General features: G+C 40.3%; 1 protein-coding gene and 1 long non-coding RNA gene across 2 annotated transcripts in view; one reads left to right on the forward strand and one right to left on the reverse strand.

Moving 5' to 3' along the window:
- The window catches only part of RP2 (RP2 activator of ARL3 GTPase), a 44,921-nt gene extending 41,423 nt beyond the window's left edge, over positions 1-3,498 (forward strand). Inside the window, exon 5 of the mRNA XM_002831564.4 lies at positions 843-3,498. Within this exon, the coding sequence (XP_002831610.2) occupies positions 843-926 (84 nt within the window). The 3' untranslated portion in view covers positions 927-3,498. The remainder of the gene's footprint in view (positions 1-842) is intronic.
- A 1,262-nt stretch (positions 3,499-4,760) lies between these two features.
- LOC100936917 (uncharacterized) overlaps positions 4,761-21,935 on the reverse strand; it is a 28,710-nt gene continuing 11,535 nt past the window's right edge. Inside the window, exons 2-4 of the long non-coding RNA XR_008517959.1 lie at positions 20,550-20,655; positions 11,436-11,522; positions 4,761-8,864 (exon numbers count right to left, since the gene is read on the reverse strand). This is a non-coding gene — a long non-coding RNA (uncharacterized LOC100936917). The remainder of the gene's footprint in view (positions 8,865-11,435; positions 11,523-20,549; positions 20,656-21,935) is intronic.

The following is a 21,935-nucleotide window of genomic DNA, read 5'->3' on the forward strand; positions in this document are numbered from 1 at the left end:
CTTGCTGACATTTGTAAAAGCTACTTTAGAAGGGTTCTATTGAATATTGCTTCATTGATGTTTAGCAGATAGTTTATTTAAAATAGTAGGCTGGGTGTGGTGGCTCACACCTGTAATCCCAGCACTCTGGGAGGCTGAAGTGGGAAGACGGCTTGAGCCCAGGAGTTCAAGACCAGTCTGGGCAACATAGTGAGACTCTACAAAAAGTAAAACAAACAAACAAAAAAAACTAGCTAGGCATGGTGGTGCACACCTGTAGTCCCAGCTACTTGGGAGGCTGAGGCAGGAGAATCACTTGAGTCCAGAAGTCTAGGCTGCAGTGAGCCATGATTGCACTACTGCACTCCAGCCTGGGCAACAGAGCAAGACTCTGTCTCAAAAATAAATAAAATAAAATAAAATAAAATAAAATAAAATAAAAAATAGTAATATGTCTTTAGCAGCTTTGAAAGGGATAATCTCAAGTTTTGCTGCTCAGACTACTGAGATTATTATTAGAAAATAGAAGAAACAAAGAGTTTAAGTGACTCTTATTCAGTAGCTTCCATAATATTGAGTGTTGTAAAAGTCCAGATGTAATAAGATACAACTCAAGTATTATGAAAGCAGAGACCTTAATTATATAAGTGCTTCCAAAAGAGCTTAATTTACATTATAGCTATTCAAAGTGTATTATATGAATTCTAAAGAAAATCTACAGATTAAATATTGTCACTATAAATGATGTACTTGAACTTCTTTTGAATAATTAGCTTGGGACTTTGTTCTGTGGAGAACATGGGCTTTGGCATTCTGAAGTACTTGGTACTTATTTTTATTTTTTAACTTTCTATTTAAAATAGATGTTTGTATCTGAAAGCAAGGAGACGGCATCTGGAGATGTAGACAGCTTCTACAACTTTGCTGATATACAGATGGGAATATGAAGTGCAATGTGGAACCAGGACTTGGTATTAAGCCTTTCCCAACTTGTGAATATAGAATTTGATAATATACTTTTGTGTATTAGCAATGGTTTTTACTAATGCTAAAACTGTTAAAGTTTATTTTTTAATAAATTGTTGACTATTACATCATTTACTTGAGGTTCAAAAATAATTCATTTTAAATTAAGTAGTTTTAATCAGCTTAAAAGCTATTTAACCCATTTTAATAAGCTTGCAGTTTTGTTTCTCTGCATATGATATTCTTATTAGAAAATAGAAGTAGCTAACAGTTTATTATTTTAATCCTATTTAAATGTTCTTTCAAATCTCTAATAATTTAAACTTTCCTCAGTGCTCCATGATACTTTTTTTGAGACTCCATATCATTGCTTATTTTACCGTTTTCAATTTAGAGGGATTTGTTACTAGTCGATCAATTAGAATGAACCTATGCACATTTTTATGTACACATATCCAGTTATATAATTGCTTCCTAGTTGCATTATATGGCAAATGAGATTTTGTACATGGAGTTGACATAATACTTTGTAAATTGAATTTTTTAAAGAAATAGGCATTTGATAACCAGCTTGGCAAGTAACTCTACTAACAGATGTTGGTATAGCTATTTAAAGACTACTTCATAAGTAGTATGATTATTTGAATAAATTACACATTGTTTAGTTTTTTAATGCAACTGCTATATGACTCTTCTGCTTCCTGATAAGAAAAGGTATATGCAATGCTAAAACTGTAGAAGCCCAATCACCAGCAGTTTTTAAAAAGGTGATAACTTTTATTAGCTCTTGTGGGCTATCAAGAGAATTAGAACAAAACCTTGTGACTTTTAGGTAAGAAATAGGCATGATGATAAGCTATGCAGATTATTAAAAAGCTTGATACATTTGATTTTTTGTTAATATGCCATTCATATCAAGTAATGTTCAAGTATGATAAAATTATTTTGGTTGCTTTAAAGCACTGTTTCCCAAATCTACCTGATCATAATAATTTACCAGGAAGCAGAGGAGAGCTACTTGTTTAAAAATCCACATTCTTGGACCCAATCCTCACATGCACGGATTCAGTCTTCAGGGGAAACTCTGTTTTAAGGGGTATGTTGTAATCTAAAGTAATTGGTTCAGGAGGTGTCAATAGGTTGAACTTGTGAGAAGGCACTGAATCTGCCATCCACATCACATATAGCAGCTATTATGAAATCAGCTTTCATAGGCCTATTTTTAAAAGGAATCTGAAATTTAATTCTATTTTGATAAAACTAAGACTGAAAATAACCACTTGTAAACATTCCTATGATTGTTACTAAAATGTATTTTCATGTTTAAAATGTTTTTGGATATTTTTGGGTTAATAACTACTACATTGAATTGCATGTTAAGGTGCAGAAATAATACATTAAAAGATTTTCACTTTAATTAGTAATATTGAGCGCTCACCCTGTGCGTGGCCTTGTGCTAACCATTAGCACTGCATCATTTCAATTCTTTTATAAGGGCATTCAATACTACAAAATCAATATGATTTCATAAGGTGCAAATAAAAGTTGGTGACAGATTTAATATAATTTTGATCACAATTTACAAATGATCTTTGCAAATAGTGGTCAGAGGGCATTAGTTTTTCCCTTAGTTAAGCTAAATTAAAGGGACTCCATCCTGTTATGATTATATTATTATTATTATTACTTTTGAGGTGGAGTTTCACTCTTGTTGCCCAGGCTGGAGTGCAATGGCGTGATCTCGGCTCACCACAACATCCGCCTCCTGGGTTCAAGCGATTCTCCTGCCTCAGCCTCCTGAGTAGCTGGGAGTACGGGCATGCACCACTACACCTGGCTAATTTTTGTATTTTTAGTTGAGATGGGGTTTCTCCATGTTGGTCAGGCTGGTCTTGAACTCCTGACCTCAAGTGATCCGTCCACCTTGGCCTCGCAAAGTGCTGGGATTACAGGTGTGAGCTACAGCGCCCGGCCATGATGATATTATTAAACACCATTATTCACATTGAAAATAATAACAATACTTTTTGTTTTTCAAAAATAAAATGCAATGTTATATAAAGCTATAAACTGAGTTCTTTATGATATTTGAGCAACAACTCAGGAATATAACATATAAGGGAGATGTTAATTTAAAATTTTCCACTACACTTATTGTCTATTAACCAAAGCTTAAAATTTTGTATTCTTCAGTTAGATAAGACCTTTTACCCATTTAGTTTGTCTTTAAGGACAGTCATTTGGCTTCTGAATGTTTGAAACGATTTTAAAAAATAAGTAGTGCTATGGTGGTTGTTTCTATAATTCTAACCTTTGATAGTAATCAGAATGTATTACATTTCATTTCTGAATAGCTTCTGAATTTATGAAAAATTATTAACAATGAAAAATTGGTAATTTTATTAAGTTATATGTGTTTAAATATTATATTAGCTTATTTCTCTTGCATTAATAGTACTGCTGTTTTTTTGCTTCTTTATGTCTAGCTTTTATATGTAATTTATCTAGTGTTTATAAAATGTGATTTGTAATAAATGTTAAAATGAAAATGGCTGCAATGGTTTGGATATGGTCTGTTTGTCCCCACCAAAGCTCATGTTGAAATTTGATCCCCAGTGTGGCAGTGTTGGGAGATGGGGCCTAGTGGGAGGTGTTTGAATTATGCAGCCCAATCCCTCCTGAATGGCTTGGTCCTGTCTCTAGAGAGACTGGATTAGCTCCCTTGAGAGTGAGTTGCTATAAAGCAGGGTTATAAAGCCCTCAGGGTTTCCTTCTCTTTGCTAATGTCCACTTCCCCATTAACCTTCTCCACAATGTTGTGATGTAGCACAAAAGCCTTCACCAGAAGCCAGAGCCATGCCCTTGAACCTCTCAGCCTACAGAACCCCTTTTCTTTATAAAGAACCTCTTTTCTTTAAGAGAGCCTACAGAACCTCTTTTTCTTTTTTCTTTCTTTATTTATTTTTTTGAGACGGAGTCTCCTTCTGCCGCCCAGGCTGGAGTGCAGTGGCGTGATCTCAGCTCACTGCAACCTCCACCTCCCAGGTTCAAACGATTCTTCTTCCTCAGCCTCCCGAGTAGCTGAGATTACAGGCACATGCCACCACGCCCAGCTAATTTCTGAATTTTTAGTAGAGATGGGGTTTCCGCCATGTTGGCTAGACTGGTCTCGAACTCCTGACCTCCAGTGATCCACCCGCCTTGGCCTCCCAAAGTGCTGGGATTACAGGCGTGAGCCACCTCGCCCGGCCCAGAAACTCTTTTCTTTATAAATTACCCAGTTTTAGACATTCTTTTATAGCAACCTGAAATGGACTGATAAAATGACTTACCACTAAGAGCACTCTATAACATGCATTTACTCATACATGTGCCAAAACTTGACGTAATTTTTTAAATATTAAATGTAAAATGCTGTAATCTACATCTTATGTTAATGAGGTATGAGCTGTGAGCTGTGTGTGTGTGTGTGTGTGTGTGTGTAAGACACTGGAGCAATGCGAAGGAAGTAGAAAACCTATTTTAATCTAAGGAATTTCCAATATAATGCTTCCTTTGCTAAAAGGTATTTTATTTTGAATGTTATTATGAATGGATAGTAAGATTAGGTATCTTTCTCTTCCATATTTAACAAAAATAGTGATACACTTTCAGGTTTATACAAATGGACCTTATTTTAAAATTACAAATTTTCCAGTCTTTTGTACCCAACTTCTCCCTCTCCTAGCCCATAAATCAGAAGGACTGAAACAACTGCAGATTGATTAGTTTTTAAAATAACATTTATTATTTTTATAAAGGTTCTGCATGTACATTTGCAGCATTTGGAGCACTGAGAAAAAACATGCACAAGACAATAACAAAAATTATTTTTTATTGGATAATTTTTTTTTAAGTAGTGACAGCCTGGATTATTGGGTAATTTTTTTTTTTCTGAGATGGAGTTTCACTCTTGTTGCCCAGGCTGGAGTGCAATGGCACGATCTTGGCTCACTGCAACCTCTGCCTCTTGGGTTCAAGTGATTCTCCTGCCTCAGCCTCCTGAGTAGCTGGGATTACAGACGCATGCCACCATGCCCAGCTAACTTTTGTATTTTTAGTTGAGACAGGGTTTCACCATGTTGGCCAGGCTGGTGTCAAACTCCTGACCTGAGGTGATCTGCCCACCTAGGCCTCCCAAAGTGCTGGGATTACAGGCATGAGCCACTGCGCCCAGCCAGATTATTGGATAATTCTTGATGTTTAAAATTTGTTTTTCTCATTTAAAAGGGACATACTTAGTTGTTTGTTATTGTTTTGGAGACGAAGTTTTGCTATGGAGTGCAGTGATGCAGTCTCGGCTCACTGCAACCTCTGCCTCCTCAGTTCAAGCAATTGTCCTGGCTCAGCCTCCCGAGTAGCCGGGATTACAGGTGCACACCACCATGCCCGGCTAATCCAGCTATTTTTTGTATTTTTAGTAGAGATGGGGTTTTACCATATTGGCCAAGCTGGTCTGAAACTCCTCACCTCAAGTGATCTGACTGCCTTGGCCTCCCAAAGTGCTGGGATTACAGGCGTGAGCCACCGCACCTAGCCATACTTAACCATTCTCTATACAAAGAGAAAGTATTGTAATTAGGGTATGATCACTCCTTCGAAACTCATTCTAGAAAATATTTTATCCTTTAAAGCTACAACACGAAGAAAGCTAAACTTCATTTGAATTTTCATAATAGAAATCTTTTTTGTGAAAATGGAGTCATTCACTGCTGACTTCTTTTTTGGTAGATGGGGTGGGGTAATAAGCCTTTAAAATACTTCACCTCTTTCCTTATGTATTTTGGTTCTTAGTGGCAAGCTCCAGCAAGATGTTCAGAAATAGCAATTTCTTCCTTTTCTAGTGTTTTAGTGCTTTCCTGGTGAGGGCTGTTTCTCACCTATAAAAACTGTGAGCATAAGTCATACACAGCCCCACCATTCTCACCTTGGCTTGGATCCTCCCTCTGGGGCCCGCCTTCACTCTTTCAGTTTTATCTGGTCCACTCCTAATTGGACTAATGAAAATTAACTTGCAAATTGTGTGACAAGTAATTAACTGATGTTTGTAAAGTGCCTTGAAAATGAAAGGTACTTTATAAATATTAAGCATTATTGTATGAAAGGTACTTTATAAATATTAAGCATTATTGTGCTGAGCAAAATGAGTACAGTAGGACTCCCTACTTATCTGCAGTTTCACTTTCTGTGGTTTCAGTTACCCATGGTCAACCAACAGTCCCAAAATACCTGAGTACAGGACAATAAGACATTTTCAGAGACACCACCTTCACATAACTTTTATTACAGTATATTGTTATAATTGTTCTGTTTTATTAATCTCTTACTGTGCTTAATTTATAAATTAAATGTTACATGTATATATGTATGTCTATATAGGAAAAATCAGTTTATATAGGGTCTGGTACTATTCATGGTTTCTGGCATCCACTAGGGGTCTTGGAATGTATCACTGCAAATAAAGAGAGACTTCTATATGCTATTCTTTTAAAGTAGTTCCACTGTGAAGCCATACACTCGGCTACAAATAGGCAACTGAATAGGAAAAAACAAGTGCAAGATGCTGTTAAGACTTCCTGTGGTTTGGGCCAGGCACGGAGGCTCACGCCTGTAATCCCAGCACTTTGGGAGGCCAAGGTTGGAGGATCACTTGAGGTCAGGAGTTCGAGACCAGCCTGGACAACAAGGTGAAACCTCGTCTCTACTAAAAATACAAGACTTACTGTGGTTTTCCTATTGATTGATGTACTTTCATTTGTCAAATGTATGTTGGTTTGTTAGGTGAATTGATAGAACCTTTTATACTATTTTGGTTTTTTTTGAGATGGAGTTTTTGCTCTGTTGCCCAGGCTGGAGTGCAATGGTGCGATCTTGGCTCACTGCAACCTCCGCCTCGGTTCAAGCAATTCTCCTGCTTCAGCCTCCCAAGTAGCTGGGATTACAGGCACTCAACACCAAACCCAGCCAATTTTTGTATTTTTAATAGAGATGAGGTTTCACCATGTTGGCCAGCCTGGCCTCAGACTCTTGACCTCAGGTGATCCACCCACTTTGGCCTCCCAAAGTGCTAGGATTATAGGCACGAGCCACTGCACCTGGCTTAGAATCTTTTATACTATTTCACCCTAACTTCTAAACAGATCTTATATTAAATATTTTAAACTTTGTCTCACAGAATCTGGTTTTAGGATCATGTAGGGTCTGGACATTTTTAATCCCTCATTTTACTGATGAGGAAGAAAATTGAGGCTGGGCACAGTGGTTCACGCCTGTAATCCCAGCACTTTGGGAGGCCAAGGCAGGTGGATCACCTGAGGTGAGGAGTTCAAGACCAGCCTGGCCAACATGGTAAAACCCCATGTCTACTAAAAATACAAAAATTAGCTGGGTGTGGTCACACGCCCCTATAATTCCAGCTACTTGGGAGGCTGAGCTAGGAGAATGGCTTGATTGGCAGAGGTTGCGCTGAGCTGAGATAGCGCCACTGCACTCCAGCCTGGGTGATAGAGCGAGACTCCATTTCAAAAAAAAAAGAAGAAAGAAAATTGAGGGCCAGAAAGTTTAGACGGCCTGTCCAACTCACACCATAGTCACTGAACTTTAATGTTGACCTCTTGACTTTCTCCCCATGATTACCAGGAGAAGACTCAGCCCATCCATCCCCTCCTGTATGAAGCCTTTTCTAATACTCTGAGGTAGAAAGGCCCTCCATGGTGCTCACATAGTACTCTGTATGTACTCTGTAGGTACACAGGTACCTGCAACACTTCACTCTATTTATCCATGCGTTTCTTGCTACTTGAAGTGTAGTCCGTGGGCCGGCAGCATCAGTATCACCTAGGAATTTGTTAGAATTTAAGGCTGTACTCCAGATCTCTTGAATAAGCCTCAACTTTTTTTTTTTTTTTTTTTTTTGAGATGCTCTGTTACCCAGGCTGGAGTGCAGTGGTACAATCTCAGCTCACTGTAACCTCCACCTCCTGGGTTCAAGCAATTCTTGTGCCTCAGCCTCCAGAGTAGCTGGGATTACAGGTGTGTGCCACCATGCCCAGCTAATTTTTTTTTTTTTTTGTATTTTTAGTAGAGATGGGGTTTCACTATGTTGGTCAGGCTGGTCTCGAACTCTTGCCCTCCAGTGATCTGCCCACCTCAGCCTCCCAAAGTTCTGGGATTACAGGCATGAGCCAAGATTTTCAGGGGATTCATATGCACATTAAAGTTTAAGAAGCCTTGGCCTAGACTATTGGCTCTAGAATCAAGGCTTAGAAATTGTTCTATTCCTAGAGAGTAGCTTAGAGTCCAGTAATGTGATCTATGTTTAATATTTTTTAATTTAATATTCACAATCCAGTGTTTCATTCTACTCTATCAGACTTTAGTCTCTTCTGTAATTCCTCCTTTCAGGTACTCTCCTTGATTGGCTTTGGAGTAACAATCCTTCTACAATCTCTATTTTTTCTGTTTTGTACTGAAATAGTAACTATGGTTTCTGCCCATTGAGGCTCCTAGGAAGCTTTAAGAACATCAGTGGTATTCATTGGAAACAGATAAGAGCACAGCAGTTTCTAACTTAAATTTTTTTCTGACTTAAATTTTCTTCTGATATGTTTTCATATTCAGGCTTATTTTATTCAGTTAGGAAACAAGTTGCATAAACCCAGAGTGGTGATTTGTTGATGCTCGGGCAGAGTTAAAGTGAAAAAGCAGTCAACTTCTTGCTTTGAGCTTGCAGAGGAAAGTTAGTCACTCGGTCCCTCTCAGGTCTGTCATCCTCTGTCTTTATCTCTTGACATCTTCCCACTTTTCCCAGTGTTCAGGGATAAGCTTGGGCATCACCAATAAAACGTGTACAGGACTGTCCAGGAAAGTGTTCAGTGTTGCTGTAACATTTGGGAGAGAATACGATAGTTAACAGTGGCTTTTCTTTCTTTCCTGGAATAAAGGCTTAGTTGTAAATCTAGAATTTGGAAGAAAAGTAAAATTCTAAATGCACACTCTACCTTTATTTACTTTGAATTTTTTTTCTGTTTCTTTAGTATAAATACATTGATGTCTTCATATGAGTCTTAATTGTAATTTCTTATTTAGGAAGCTTTTTTTTTATTTTTATTTTTTTTTGTGGCCAGGCACGGGGCTCATGCCTGTAATCCCAGCACTTTGGGAGGCCGAAGCGGGAAGATAGCTTGAGGCCAGGAATTTGAGACCAGCCTGGGTGACATAAGGAGATACCATCTCTACCAAATTTTTTTGAAAAGAAAGCTTTTTTTTTTTTTTTTTTGCATTTAATGGTAGCAGTAGACCAGGATTCAGGTGGCAGATGATTATCCCCTTCTAATTACTGTTTTAAAGGTAGCATAACACAAAAAAAAACGGAAAACAAGTGCATAAATGTGGTGCTTAGATTTGAAGAGTCAGACGTTTCTGACTTGAGCCAGGGCTCAGCAACTTGAAATAAAAACAAATGCAGACATTCTTTATACAACTTTGATCAGGTGTATAATACTACAAATCCTTTTGTGTTACTATTTGTAAAGCAAATAATCAAAGGTTAGAGCAATAGGTAGGGCAGCATTTGATACCTATATGGTGCTGTTCATACTGAATCTAACCCCACTACAAAATAACACTCCAAAAATAATGTTCCAGTTATTTTTATATTAGTTTATATATGTTATATATGTTCTCTATATTTTATATTTTTATATTAGCACAAGTATAAGGAAAGATGTAAACCATAGGACACACAGTAAATGCTCAGAATCTCACAGTGTCCTCCCTTCACCCTTATAAACTTGCTTAATTTTTTTTTCTTTTTTTTTTAGAAACAGGATCTTGCTCTGTCACCCAGGCTGGAGTGCAATGGTGTGATCACAGCTCACTGCAACCTCGAACTCCTGGGCTCAAGTGAGCCTCCTACCTGAGTCCCCCAAGTAGCTGGGACTACAGGCACATGTCACAATGCCCAACTAATTTTTAAATTGTTCATAGAGATGGGGTCTTGCTATGTTGCCCAGGCTGTTCTTGAACTCCTAGGCTCAAGTAATCCTCCTGCCTCAGCCTCCCAAAGTGCTGGGATTATAGGCGTGAGCCACTATGTCTGGTCTTAAAACTTGTTTGTGTGAGTGTTTTTAAAAAAAAAAAATGTGAAGAAAAGGTAACACAAAATCTACTCTCTTAACAAAAAAAAATTTTGAGACAGGGTCTTGCTCTGTCACCCAGGCTGGAGTGCAGTGGTGCAATCATGGCTTACTGCAGCTGTGACCTCCCAGGCTCAAGGGATCCTCCCACCTCAGCCCCTTAAGTAGCTGGGACTATAGGTGCATGCCACCATGTCTTGCTAATTTATTATTAATTTTTTGTAGAGATGAAGTCTATGTCATAACAAAAATTTAAGTATACAAATATAGACTATGAGTGCATTTTTATGGGTAAATGTTACTTTCTTCCCCAGCTCAAGTATATGTAAAGAGGTTCCTCTCACTGTATCTGAAGGGACATAAATCATTTAAGTATAGTTGGGTTTGAGTTTTTAAATGCTGTTAAGATATAGCAGCTACCTATATATCAGGCTCTCTGTTTCTGTGTTAAGTACTTTACATATAGAATCTCATTTAATCTTCTCAGCAACTCTAAGAGAGTTACTATTGCTATTATTATTATTGAGGAAATTGAAGCTTAGAGAGCTAATTTCCCTTGGTCAAACAGGTGCTAAGCTCAGAGTCTGGATCCAAGGCCAGAGAGAGCAGTTTAACTCCGAAAGCCATGCTCTTAGCCACTACACTATACTGCTTAGCAATAAAAATAATAGCAACCATTTACTGAGCACCTGCTATAATAGCCAGGCACTGTGCTCACTATTTTGCATATATTAAGTCATTTAACCTTCACATCAAGTGTATGAAGACTGCATTACTGGTCCCATTTTGCCAGATGAAGAAATTGACACTTAGGTCAAGTACCTCATTTGTTCAGGGTCACATGTTTGAAAATTGGGAAGAGGGGACCTATTAAAGGATGAGATCAATATGGTTAAGAATGTATTTGGCCAAAATAGAGTAGAACCCGAATAGAACCTGAATCTTGCCCCAACTACCTGTTTCCAGGCGATCTCAGGGAAATCTATGCCCAGAGTAGAAAACAAAGCAAAGATTCTTCATTATTAGCTGGCCCTAACCGCCAGTGTAGAACCGTAAGGACTCGCGCTGGCCCATAGCAGTTTTCCTGTGCTAGATTGGCCTGCGGCCTGCAAAGCACACATTCTAGGCTCTGCTCTTCCTCCACTGATGGGACAAGGCCCTGCCTATGAGGGCTAGAGGAGGAGAAAATTGAAAGAAAGATGGTTGCATTGATGCTTGGGAGCCTCTACCTCTAGGCCTGGCTGCTGCAAAGGGAGAGAAAGGGAGAATGAGCAACAGGGCACTTCCAGGCAGAAGATGGAGACAACCACTTACCTCTTTAGTCTTCTTAAAGTTCCTCTTTCTGTGACTGTGGTACAGCCTAGTGCCATGGAATCTTCCCAATCCAGATTAACATTCCTTCTGGGTGGGGGGGTTGGAGGAGAAAAAGAGAAGAGAAAATCTGAGCTTCCTTTACCCTTAAGACCAGCATTACCACAGCAAGTAAGTGTCTGAACTGGGATCTAAACCAGTATCTGTGCTCTTAACCACTATTCCAGTGGGAGGGGCATATCAAAATTACATATAACCCTCCAGGCAGTTATAAAGCCTAAACATGGTATTGTGCAAAGCATTAAAGGTGGGAGAAAAGATTGAAGATGGGCAAAGAAACAACATTCAAATAAACATGAAGTCAAAAACAAAAACAGGCCAGGCGTGGTGGCTCACGCCTGTAATCCCAGCACTTTGGGAGGCTGAGGCAGGCGGACCACTTGAGGCCAGGAGTTCGAGACCTGGCCAACGTGGTGAAACCCCATCTCTACTAAAAATAGAAAAATTAGCCAAACATGGTGGCGCACACCTGTAATCCCAGCTACTCGGGAGGCTAAGGCAGGAGAATCGCTTGAACCTGGGAGGTGGAGGTTGCAGTGAGCTGAGATTGTGCCCTCCAGCCTGGGTGGCAGAGCAAGACTCTGTCTCAAAAACAAAAACCTAAAGATCTATCTCTCTAAGTACTGATCAGGAGAAATCTTACTGTTAGATGACAAAACCAAGATCTGGAACAGTGTACCCACTATGCTACCTTATATGTTAAGAAAGGGGAGATGTGTGTGTCTGTGTGTGTGTGTGTGTGTGTGTGTGTGTGTGTGTGTGTGTGTATGCTTAATTTTACATCAAGAACCACTGAAAGGGCTGGGCACAGTGGCTCATGCCTGTAATCCCAGCACTTTCGGAGGCCAAGGCAAATTCCTCAGGTGAGGAGTTCGAGGCCAGCCTGGGCAACATGGTGAAATCCCGTCTCTACTAAAAATACAAAAATTAGCCAGGTGTGGTGGCAGGCACCTGTAATCCCAGCTACTCAAGAAGCTGAGGCAGGAGAATTGCTTGAACCCGGGAGGCGGAGGTTGCAGTGAGCTGAGATCATGCCACTGCACTCCAGCCTAGGTGACAGAATGAGACTGTCTCAAAAAAAAAAAAAAAAAAAAAAAAACAACCAGACAAAAAAACCCAAAAAAGAACCACTGAAAGGGCAAATAAGAAACTAATACAAGTTACCTATAGAAGACAAGGGGGAACAAGGGGAGTGGGGTCAAAAGTGAGAATTAGACTCTTTTTGTTGTACAGACAGGGTCTCACTACGTTGCCCACGGGCTCAAGCAATCCTCCTGCCTCGGCCTCCCAAAGTGCTGAGATTACAGGTGTGAGCCAATGTGCCCAGCCAAGGAAATGAGACTTTAAAAATGTATACCTTTTACAGTTTTGATTTTTGAACTTCGTAAATATACTATCTGTTTTAAAATAAAAGTTGGGGGTAAAAAACAAAGAATGTGGTAGAGAGTGAAGGAGAAAAGAATAAGTAGAAAAAATCACGGGAATACTTTTCCAAAGATTAGTTGGGTGGTCTTTTTTTACTTGGGGTGGAATGCAGGGAAAGCAAAAAAATTAGCGCTCAGAGATGGCTGGAAAGAGATGGCTTTTGGCTGGATATCATAGACTGGACCTGGAGCCCAGAATAAAAGATGTTTCCTCAGCGACTAAAGTAGCTGATGAAGAACTCCAACTCAGTTAAGAGATTGAGATTAATTAAGAGTCACCAAGTCAGTTGGCACAACTTTTATTGTTGTTCATGTGCATTACTCCTTTTTACCTCCTAAGAATGCTATCAGGCCAGATGTGGTGGCTCACGCCTATAAACCCAGCACTTTGGGAGGCCGAGGCAGGAAGATCGCTTGAGCCCAGAAGTTCCAGATCAGCCTGTGCAACATAGTAGGGCCTTGTCTCTACAAAAACTATGAAAAAATTAGCCAGGTGTAGTGGCATGTGCCTATAATCCCAGCTACTGGGAGGCCGACGCAAGAAGATTGCTTGAGCCCAGGAGTTCAAGACCAGCCTGGGCAACATGGCAAGAGCCTATCTCTACAAAAAATTTAAAAATTAAGCTGGGCGTGGTGGTGTGTGTCTGTAGTCCCAGTTACTTGGGATGTTGAAGTGGGAGGATTGCTTGAGCCCAGGAGGTCAACGCTGTAGTGAGCCACGATCATACCACTGCACTCCAGCCTGGGTGATAGAACAAGACCTTGTCTCAAAAAAAAAAAAAAAAAAAGTTACCAGTGTTAATACCACTTATACTCCAGAAGGGTGCTTCTAAATCTTGTCAGGATCTATAGGTGTGTTTTAAAAATCACACTTTGTTCCCTATAGCTTTTTTTTTTCTTTGAGATAGAATCTTGCTCTGTCGCCCAGGCTGGAGTGCAGTGGCGAGATCTTGGCTCACTGCAACCTCCGCCTCCTGGGTTCAAGCGATTCTCCTGCCTCAGCCTCCTAAGTAGCTGGGACTACAGGCGCCTGCCACTACACCCAGCTAATTTTTGTATTTTTAGTAGAGATGGGGTTTCACCATGTTGGCCAGGCTGGTCTCGAACTCCTGACCTCAGGTGATCCACCCGCCTCAGCCTCCCAAAGCGCTGGGATTACAGGTGTGAGCTACTGCTCCCGGCCCCTGTAGCATTTTTTACATCAGTGAAAATCACTCCATTTTTCTTCAAAATTTCTTCCCATTTTGGTTCCTGGGATATTGAATGCAGTTGTCCCCCATCTATGAATTCACTGAGCACTGCTTCTTGGGCCAGGAACTGTGCCAGACTAAATGTTTTCTACTTCTCTGAGACTTAGTCTTTTTGGCTAGCTCCTCATTTCTTTTTTCCTCTACCCTCCTCCACCTCAGCTGTCATCATAGTACAAGACTCAGTCTTGAGTCCTCTGCTTTTATCCTTATGTTCTTTTTTTTTTGCTTCTAAATATTAATTTTAATTACTTTGAAGCAACCTAACTTAGTATCAAATGTTTAACCATTATAATTGCTAAACTGGAAAATCAGCATTATTTGTATCTGACCAATTATATAATACTCATCAATTTTTCTTTGGACAAAAAATACAGGTTGTGTATCCTTTATCTGAAATGCTTGGGACCAGAAGTGTTTTGGATTTTTTTATTTTTTCAGACTGGAATATTTGTATTATACTTCCCAGTTGGGCATCCCTAATCCAAAAATCTGAAATCCAAAATGCTCCAATGAGCATTTCCTTTGAGCATGACCACTCAAGTTTCAGATCTTGGAACATTTTAGATTTCAGATTTTTGGACCAGAGATGTTCAACCTATAGTAGAAATCCTGAAGAGTATGTGAGAGTCTACTAGTTTACTAATTTAGCACCATAATTCCAGTCTTAGAACCTCCCAAGCAGCTGAAAGGAGGATGGGAAGAGGCAAAGATGTTGGAAAGTAAGGAGAGTTTTTAGCTCCATTTTTGTTCTAAGGCAATGCAGGGTCTAGCAAAGAAGAAAAATCACTGAGGCTAAAGACAAAGCAAAAGTTTTTGGTTCAGATGGTAAAGGAGGGCCTGAAGAGCAGTGGAATCAGTGTATCCAGAAGGCAGTGCTGGAGTTGACCTCATGAACTAGGGGGTGTCTTCTTGGCACCCAATTCCTTTCTAATTTCTTCAAATGTTTTAGCTAGATTTGGTATGTCATAGTTCTGAGCCACATACATTCCAACCACATTGCCAAAAGCAAGTGCAAGCAGGAACTGGAACGTGATGTCGACAACAAGGGCAAGGAGGACAAAGAGGTTTCAATGGGTGGCTGCAGCCCTATATATTCTTTCCTTCAAGTACATGAACCCTTCTCACCACAGCTTCAACTGTCACTACAGAGCACAGCCATTCATCTGACTGCCATTCCTCAATCTGCCAACTCTCTACCAAATATGCTCACTTGAATAGTTAAATAATCGTTCTCCTCGTCTCACCATGTACTAAATCCAACTCATTACATTTCTCTTTCCCAGATGGTCTCCCTGTCCTGGCATTTCCATTTCCATTGATGACATGCAGTTATCTTAGTTATACCATTGACATTTTGGGGTCATTTTAGCTTGTTCTTTTTTCCACTCTGCTAAGCAGCTGTTAACTAGCCTTGTTGTTGAAATGTTTTTCTTCTCCATCCTCTCCTTTTCATGCCCATCATCATCAACCTAATGACCCCATGGTTACTTACATCAGCCCCCTGATTGGGGTCCTCACTTGGGATCTTTTCATCCTGTACATGCTATACACTGCAGGGTAAAAGAGCATAGTAGTTAAGAGCATAGCCCCTGGGGCTGTTATCACCAGTCTTATATCATCTTGTGACACTTTCTATTTTGGAACTCTTAAATAATTTAAAAATCTCCCTAGCTAGATTGTCAGCTTTCTGAGTAATCCAAATGATGAGTATCTTCACTTTGAGAAAGGAGAGCACTTTCTTTCTTTCTTTCTTTTTTGAGATGGAGTTTCGCTCTTGTTGCCCAGGCTAGAGTGCAATGGCGTGATCTCGGCTCACTGCAACCTCTGCCTCCCGGATTCAAGAGATTCTCTTGCCTCAGCCTCCTGAGTAGCTGGGATTACAGGTGCCTGCCACCACGCCTGGCTAATTTTTTTGTATTTTTAGTAGAGATGGGGTTTCACCATGTTGGCCAGGCTGGTCTTGAACTCCAGACCTCAGATAATCCACCCACCTCGGCCTCCCAAAGTGCTGGGATTACAGGCATGAGCCACTGCGCCCAGCCAGCACTTTCTTAAAGGACAAAAAATGGCCAGGTACAGTGGCTCACACCTGTACTTGTAATCCCAGCACTTTGGGAAGCCAAGGTGGGAGGATAGCTTGAGCCCAGGAGTTTGAGACCAGCCTGGGCAACATGGCAAGATGCTGTCTCTACATCATGCTACTGCACTCCAGCCTGGGTGACACAGTGAGGCTCTGTCTCAAAAAACAAAACAAAACTAAAACAAACAAACAAACAAAAACCAGGCAGCAACTACATGCCAGGTACTTTCACAAAATTAACCTTGGCATATCTCACAGTGACTATCACAGGATGTCACAGGAGATAAGTCAATAGATATTATGTGTTTAAAGAACTGAGTACTCTGCTTTAGCCATTTCATCTCCTGACTATTGAATGGGGCATGATCAATGAAAGCTGGTCTTTGCTTATGTTCCTTTCCATACCTGCGATCCCTTTTTCTACTCCCTACCTCGAAGCTTCAAATTTTGCCCATCCTTCAGGACTAGTCCAAGTTCTATCTCCTCCAGGAAGCCACTGACCCATGATCATTCGGGCTAGTTGTGTCAGAGTTGGAAAGAACAAGTGTGGATTTGAGAACCATCAGACCTGAGTTTGACTTATATTCTGCTACATACTACCTGCCTAGATCTTCATCAGCTATGTAATGTCTTTAGTTTCCTCCTCTGCAAAAAGAGAGTGATGCATGCTTTGCAGTTATTTTGAGCATTCTATAAGTAAAAGTACCAACCCTAGTGTTAGTTCTCCTTCCCCTTAATCATATAAAACATTGAAGTATTACTTCTGTTTTATTTTTTCCAAAATGACACAAAACCCTCTGTGGACAACACCAAGACTTCTATATCTGCCCCATCTTGGCCTTAGGCAGCCAAATACTGCCTGAGGCAGAAGCTGGTTGGATGAACGCAAATATGAATATGTTCGAGGAGGTTCTAGTACATTAATGCCACTAAATCAGTAACTTACTGAAATGAGCTGAACACTGTAGGATGGGGGTAAGAGGGTGAAGAGAACTGTTAGCAGGTTACCAAAAAAGGAATAACATGCTGGTTCTCATGTAACACAAAGGCTTGAGGGAGGCAACCCACAGTGGGTTAGAAAGTGGGTTAGTGGGATAGAAAGGTCCTGGGCTCTTTCTATCTTCCTTCCTGGCCATCCTAATCATGTAGTTTTTTCTATTTGCTGGTAAGATAGCTCTCATACCTCTTAAGTATTGTGACTGCATTCTAGGCAGAAAGAATAAAGAAAGTGAGTGGCAAAAGGCCAGCTAAGTCTGTCCCCTTTCATCAGGAAAACACTTTCCCAGAAGCCTCATGCAATAGACTTCTGCTTAGATCTCATTTGCCAGAGCTGGATCACATGTCCATTCTGGCTTCAAGGGAGTCTGAGGAATTATTTTTACTAGGCACATTGTTTTGCTGAAAAATTGAAGTTCTGACAGTAAAGGTGAAAAGAGTGGCTATTGGGTAAGCAACTCTCAGTATTTGCCACACGAAGCGTGCAATCTGTTTAGTTTAAAATACACCATAGGGTCCTTTCCGCTCGAAGACCTCTCTTTCTATAGACAGAGAGCTGTTTCTCTTTCTCTTGTCTTCTGCCTATTAAACCTCCGCTCCTAAACTCCTCGTGTGTGTCCGTGTCCTAAATTTTCCTGTCGCGTGACAACGAACCCCAGGGTATATACCCCAGACAACGCAGTCACTTCATAATGGGGACCTCATCCGAGATACCAAGGTGCAGCATTCATTGAAATGATGAATAGACAAGGGGACTCCAACTCTGTCCTTTCATTTCGAGGCTCTTGGCTTCCATTTTAGAACCAAATCAAACCAAATACTGGGCCCCCTTCAGCCATTTAAAAACGATTAGTGTGGCTGCCAGCCTTACAAGACTTGGGGGACAGGCTTACTAGGGAGAACATGGAGAATCTCCCAGCACCCATGGGTTGCTGGGCATATTGGCCATGTTTGAACCAGCTTCCTTTCACGGAAGACTTAGCCATCAGGTGGGGCTGGAAGAAGTCCTGAGGCAGCTGAGGATTTCTGACCAGGGCTAGCTCCCAGTGTTATCCAAAGGCTTCTGGACTGGCCCCAGCCTCCAATTTCCTCGATGGGGTGCCGGCAACAGGATCTCCAACTTTCCTTTTGTAATTTCCTCCTTTCCTGTCTGCGACCGCCATATCTCTTATCCTCTCTGTATGCAATGTGTGGGAAGCTTTACGGTTCAGGGAAGTAATCTTGTTTGGCAAGACCAAGGAATGTCATAGTCCATGTAAACGTCATACCTGATCAAACCAATCTGTGAGCCCTATGTAAATCAGACACCCCTCCTCAAACCTGACTATAAAATCTGGCACATGGGCCGCCTGCTGGTCCTTTCTGTTCGGAGACCCCTCTCTCTATATAGAGAGAGCTGTTTCTCTTTTTCCTCTCTTCTGCCTATTAAACCTCTGCTCCTAAACAAAACAAAACAAAACAAAAACAAAAAAAAAGAAACACTATAGATAGGTGGGAGGAACTCTTCACCTGGCTCAACCTCCAATGCCCCAGGCCGGGGAGCATCCCCCTCCACTACCACCACCACGTGTGGATACCCTCTTATCCTGTTTGAGCTTTGATGCCCACACAAGGTAACTTTAGGAGGATTCTGTCTAAATACTCCTTGGTCTCTGATATCCCATACCTGGCTATCTCCACTGGACAAAATAGGTTCTTGAGTCAAGCACTAAGTAAGGAATATGAAGATTTCATAATTTGTGTGCAGTTTCAGATAAATTCTTTCCAAAGTTAGGAGAAGAAAGAATAAAATATGTAATTGGAATCAGTTGCTACCTAAAAATGTCTTTTTTTAAACCTCACCATGGTACCTGGGGTTAGAAGCAATGCTTTGTTTACTGTTTTCAAAAAGCAACAGAATGGGAATATTGTAGTAAATCTCTGGGGGAATTCCTGTCTTCACACCAAAAATAGTTGTTATTCTCTTAGTTGGTTTGGTTTTATCTTATGGACATGTTGAAGTATATATTTTTTCTTATTTTTTTCCAACTTTTGAGCCACATACATTTTATAGACTACTATTCATTTTTAATCTGTTTCCTTTTTTCTTTTTCACTTTCTCCTTTTCTCTCCTACTCTTTTTTATTTCCCTTCTTTACTTTCTCTGTTTTTCCTATCAATTTTAGTTTTTATCTTTGTGCTGTATTTAATTGCATCAACATAGGCCACATTAAATCATTTCTGGAAGATCAGTTTTAAATAAATAGATGAATAAAAAATAGCAGTTAAAAAAAGGGAGAGAAAAGATTTAAGAACATTTCCAAAAGTAACCCCAAAATTTCTTCAGGGGGATAAAAAGTGGGATGATTTGGGAGGTCGAGGTGAGAGGATTAGCTGAGACCAGGAGTTTGAGACCAGCTTGGACAAGACTTCAAGATCCTGTCTCTACAAAAAAAAAAAAAAAAAAAAAAATTTAATTAGCTGGGCATAATGGCATGTACCTATAGTCCTAGCTACTTGGGAGGCTGAGGCAGGAGGATCACTTGAGCCCAGGAGTTCAAGGTTACAGTAAGCTATGATCCCACCACTGCACTCCAGCCTAGGCGACCCTGTCTCAAAAACAAAAATGAAACAGTGGAATGAAATCATTTGGGTAATGTCTCCCAGACAAGTAAAGTATTCCCAAGAAATTTCTGAAGGATTTAATGAAAATTATTGATGTTACGATTAAAAAAAAAACAAACAAACTGGTTCTACTATAGAATAATAGACATTGGCAACTCAGAAGGATGGGAGGGTGGTGAGGAATAAGAAATTACTTAATGGGTACAATGTATATTATTCAGGTGATGGTTATGCTAAAAGCCTGGACGTTACAACTATGCATTATATCCACGTAACAAAACTGAACTTTTACCCCTTAAATGTACACAAATTTTTTGAAAACTGGTTCTTGCACCTCAACAGACACATAGGATTTATGAATGGACTTGGATAGAACATAGAAGAAGGCCTGGAGCAGTTTTCATGGGCTTTTGTCTCCGATGGCCCTGGTGCTTCTATCTTCAGGAAGCTAAATACAGAGGCTTCTGAGAACTCACTTAGATGATGGTTCCCAAGAGGAACAACTCTCTTCTAAGACACACATGGGGCAGTTTACTTCTAATATGGAAAATTATGGGTCGGGCATGGTGGCTCATGCTTGTAATCCCAGTACTTTGGGAGGCCAAGGCGGGCAGATCACTTGAGGTCAGGAGTTCGAGACCAGCCTGGCCAACATGGCAAAACCCTGTCTCTACAAAAATTAGCCAGGCATGGTGGTGTGCACCTGGGAGGTTGAGGCAGGAGAATTGCTTGAATCCAGGAGGCAGAGGTTGCAGTGAGTTGAGATCGCACCACCGCACTCTAGTCTGGGCGACAAAGCAAGACTCCATCTAAAAAAAAGAAAGAAAAGAAAGAAAGAAAATTATGGATAGTCTCTGAAGCTGAGCATTCTCTGGAGTCAGACACTTTCTTAATCCCTTTTGAAATTTCTGATAGAGAAAAATCCAATCCAAAGAAAGAATATGAAATCCAGGGAAAATTAGTTTTTTTTCTTAAGTGCATGTAAGTTATGGATTTATATATAAAAGTAAAGATAGTGATTGTATCAGTCAGGATTCTAACAGAGAAACAGAACCATTAGGAGACACATGTAGATATAGATATAGATATAGATATAGATATAGATATAGATATAGATATAGGTATAGATATAGATGAACTGGCTTATGTGATTGTGGTGGCTAGCTAGGCAAGCCTGAAATCTGAAATCCTTAGAGCAGGCCATCAGAAAGGACAGGCAGGAGTTCTCGAGCACAAGCCAATGCTGCTGTCTATGGGCAGAATTTCTTCTTCAGGAAAGCCTCCATTCTGCTATTAAGGCCTTCAACTGATTGAATCAGGTCCACCAGATTATCTAGGATAATCTTGTTTACATAAAGTCAACTGATTATAGACTTGATTCACATCTACAAAATACCTCTCAGCACCACCTAGATTAGATTTTAATGGAATAACTGGCTTGTGTTAGCCAGTTATAAACTAGGGACTATAGCCGAGCTATGTTAACACATAAAACTGACCATTACAGGCCAGGTGCACAGTGGCTCATGCCTATAACCCCAGCACTTTGGGAAGCTGGGGCGGGCGGGTCACTTGAGACAAGGAGTTCGAGACCATCCTGGCCTCAAGGCTGGTGAAACCTCGTCCCTACTAATAATACAAAAATTAGCCAGACGTGGTGGTGAGTGCCTGTAATCCCAGCTACTTGAGAGGCTGAGGCAGCAGAATCGCTTGAATCCAGCAAGTGGAGGTTGCAGTGAGCGGAGATCACACCACCATACTCCAGCCTAGGCAACAGAGTAAGACTGTCTCAAAACAAAACAAAAAACAAAACTGACCACTACAGTGATGTTTGGTGTTTCATTTTGTTTTTAACTTCCATCAGTGAACATTTTGTTCTTTGTGAAAATAAATCACAAGCTAAGACAGGCTTCTATGGAGAGAGTGTCAATATTACGGATCCATGGCATCAGTTGTAATACATATTTGGTCTATGAAGGTCATTAGCCATCTGGTAAAAGGAAGCTATACTGATTATAACTCACTCATTGGGTGTATGCTATTACCTAATTCCACTAAACTGTTTTCAGTTCATTGATTTAAAAAATTA

Source organism: Pongo abelii, chromosome X (assembly GCF_028885655.2).
Source record: "Pongo abelii isolate AG06213 chromosome X, NHGRI_mPonAbe1-v2.0_pri, whole genome shotgun sequence".
Lineage (NCBI taxonomy): Eukaryota > Metazoa > Chordata > Mammalia > Primates > Hominidae > Pongo > Pongo abelii.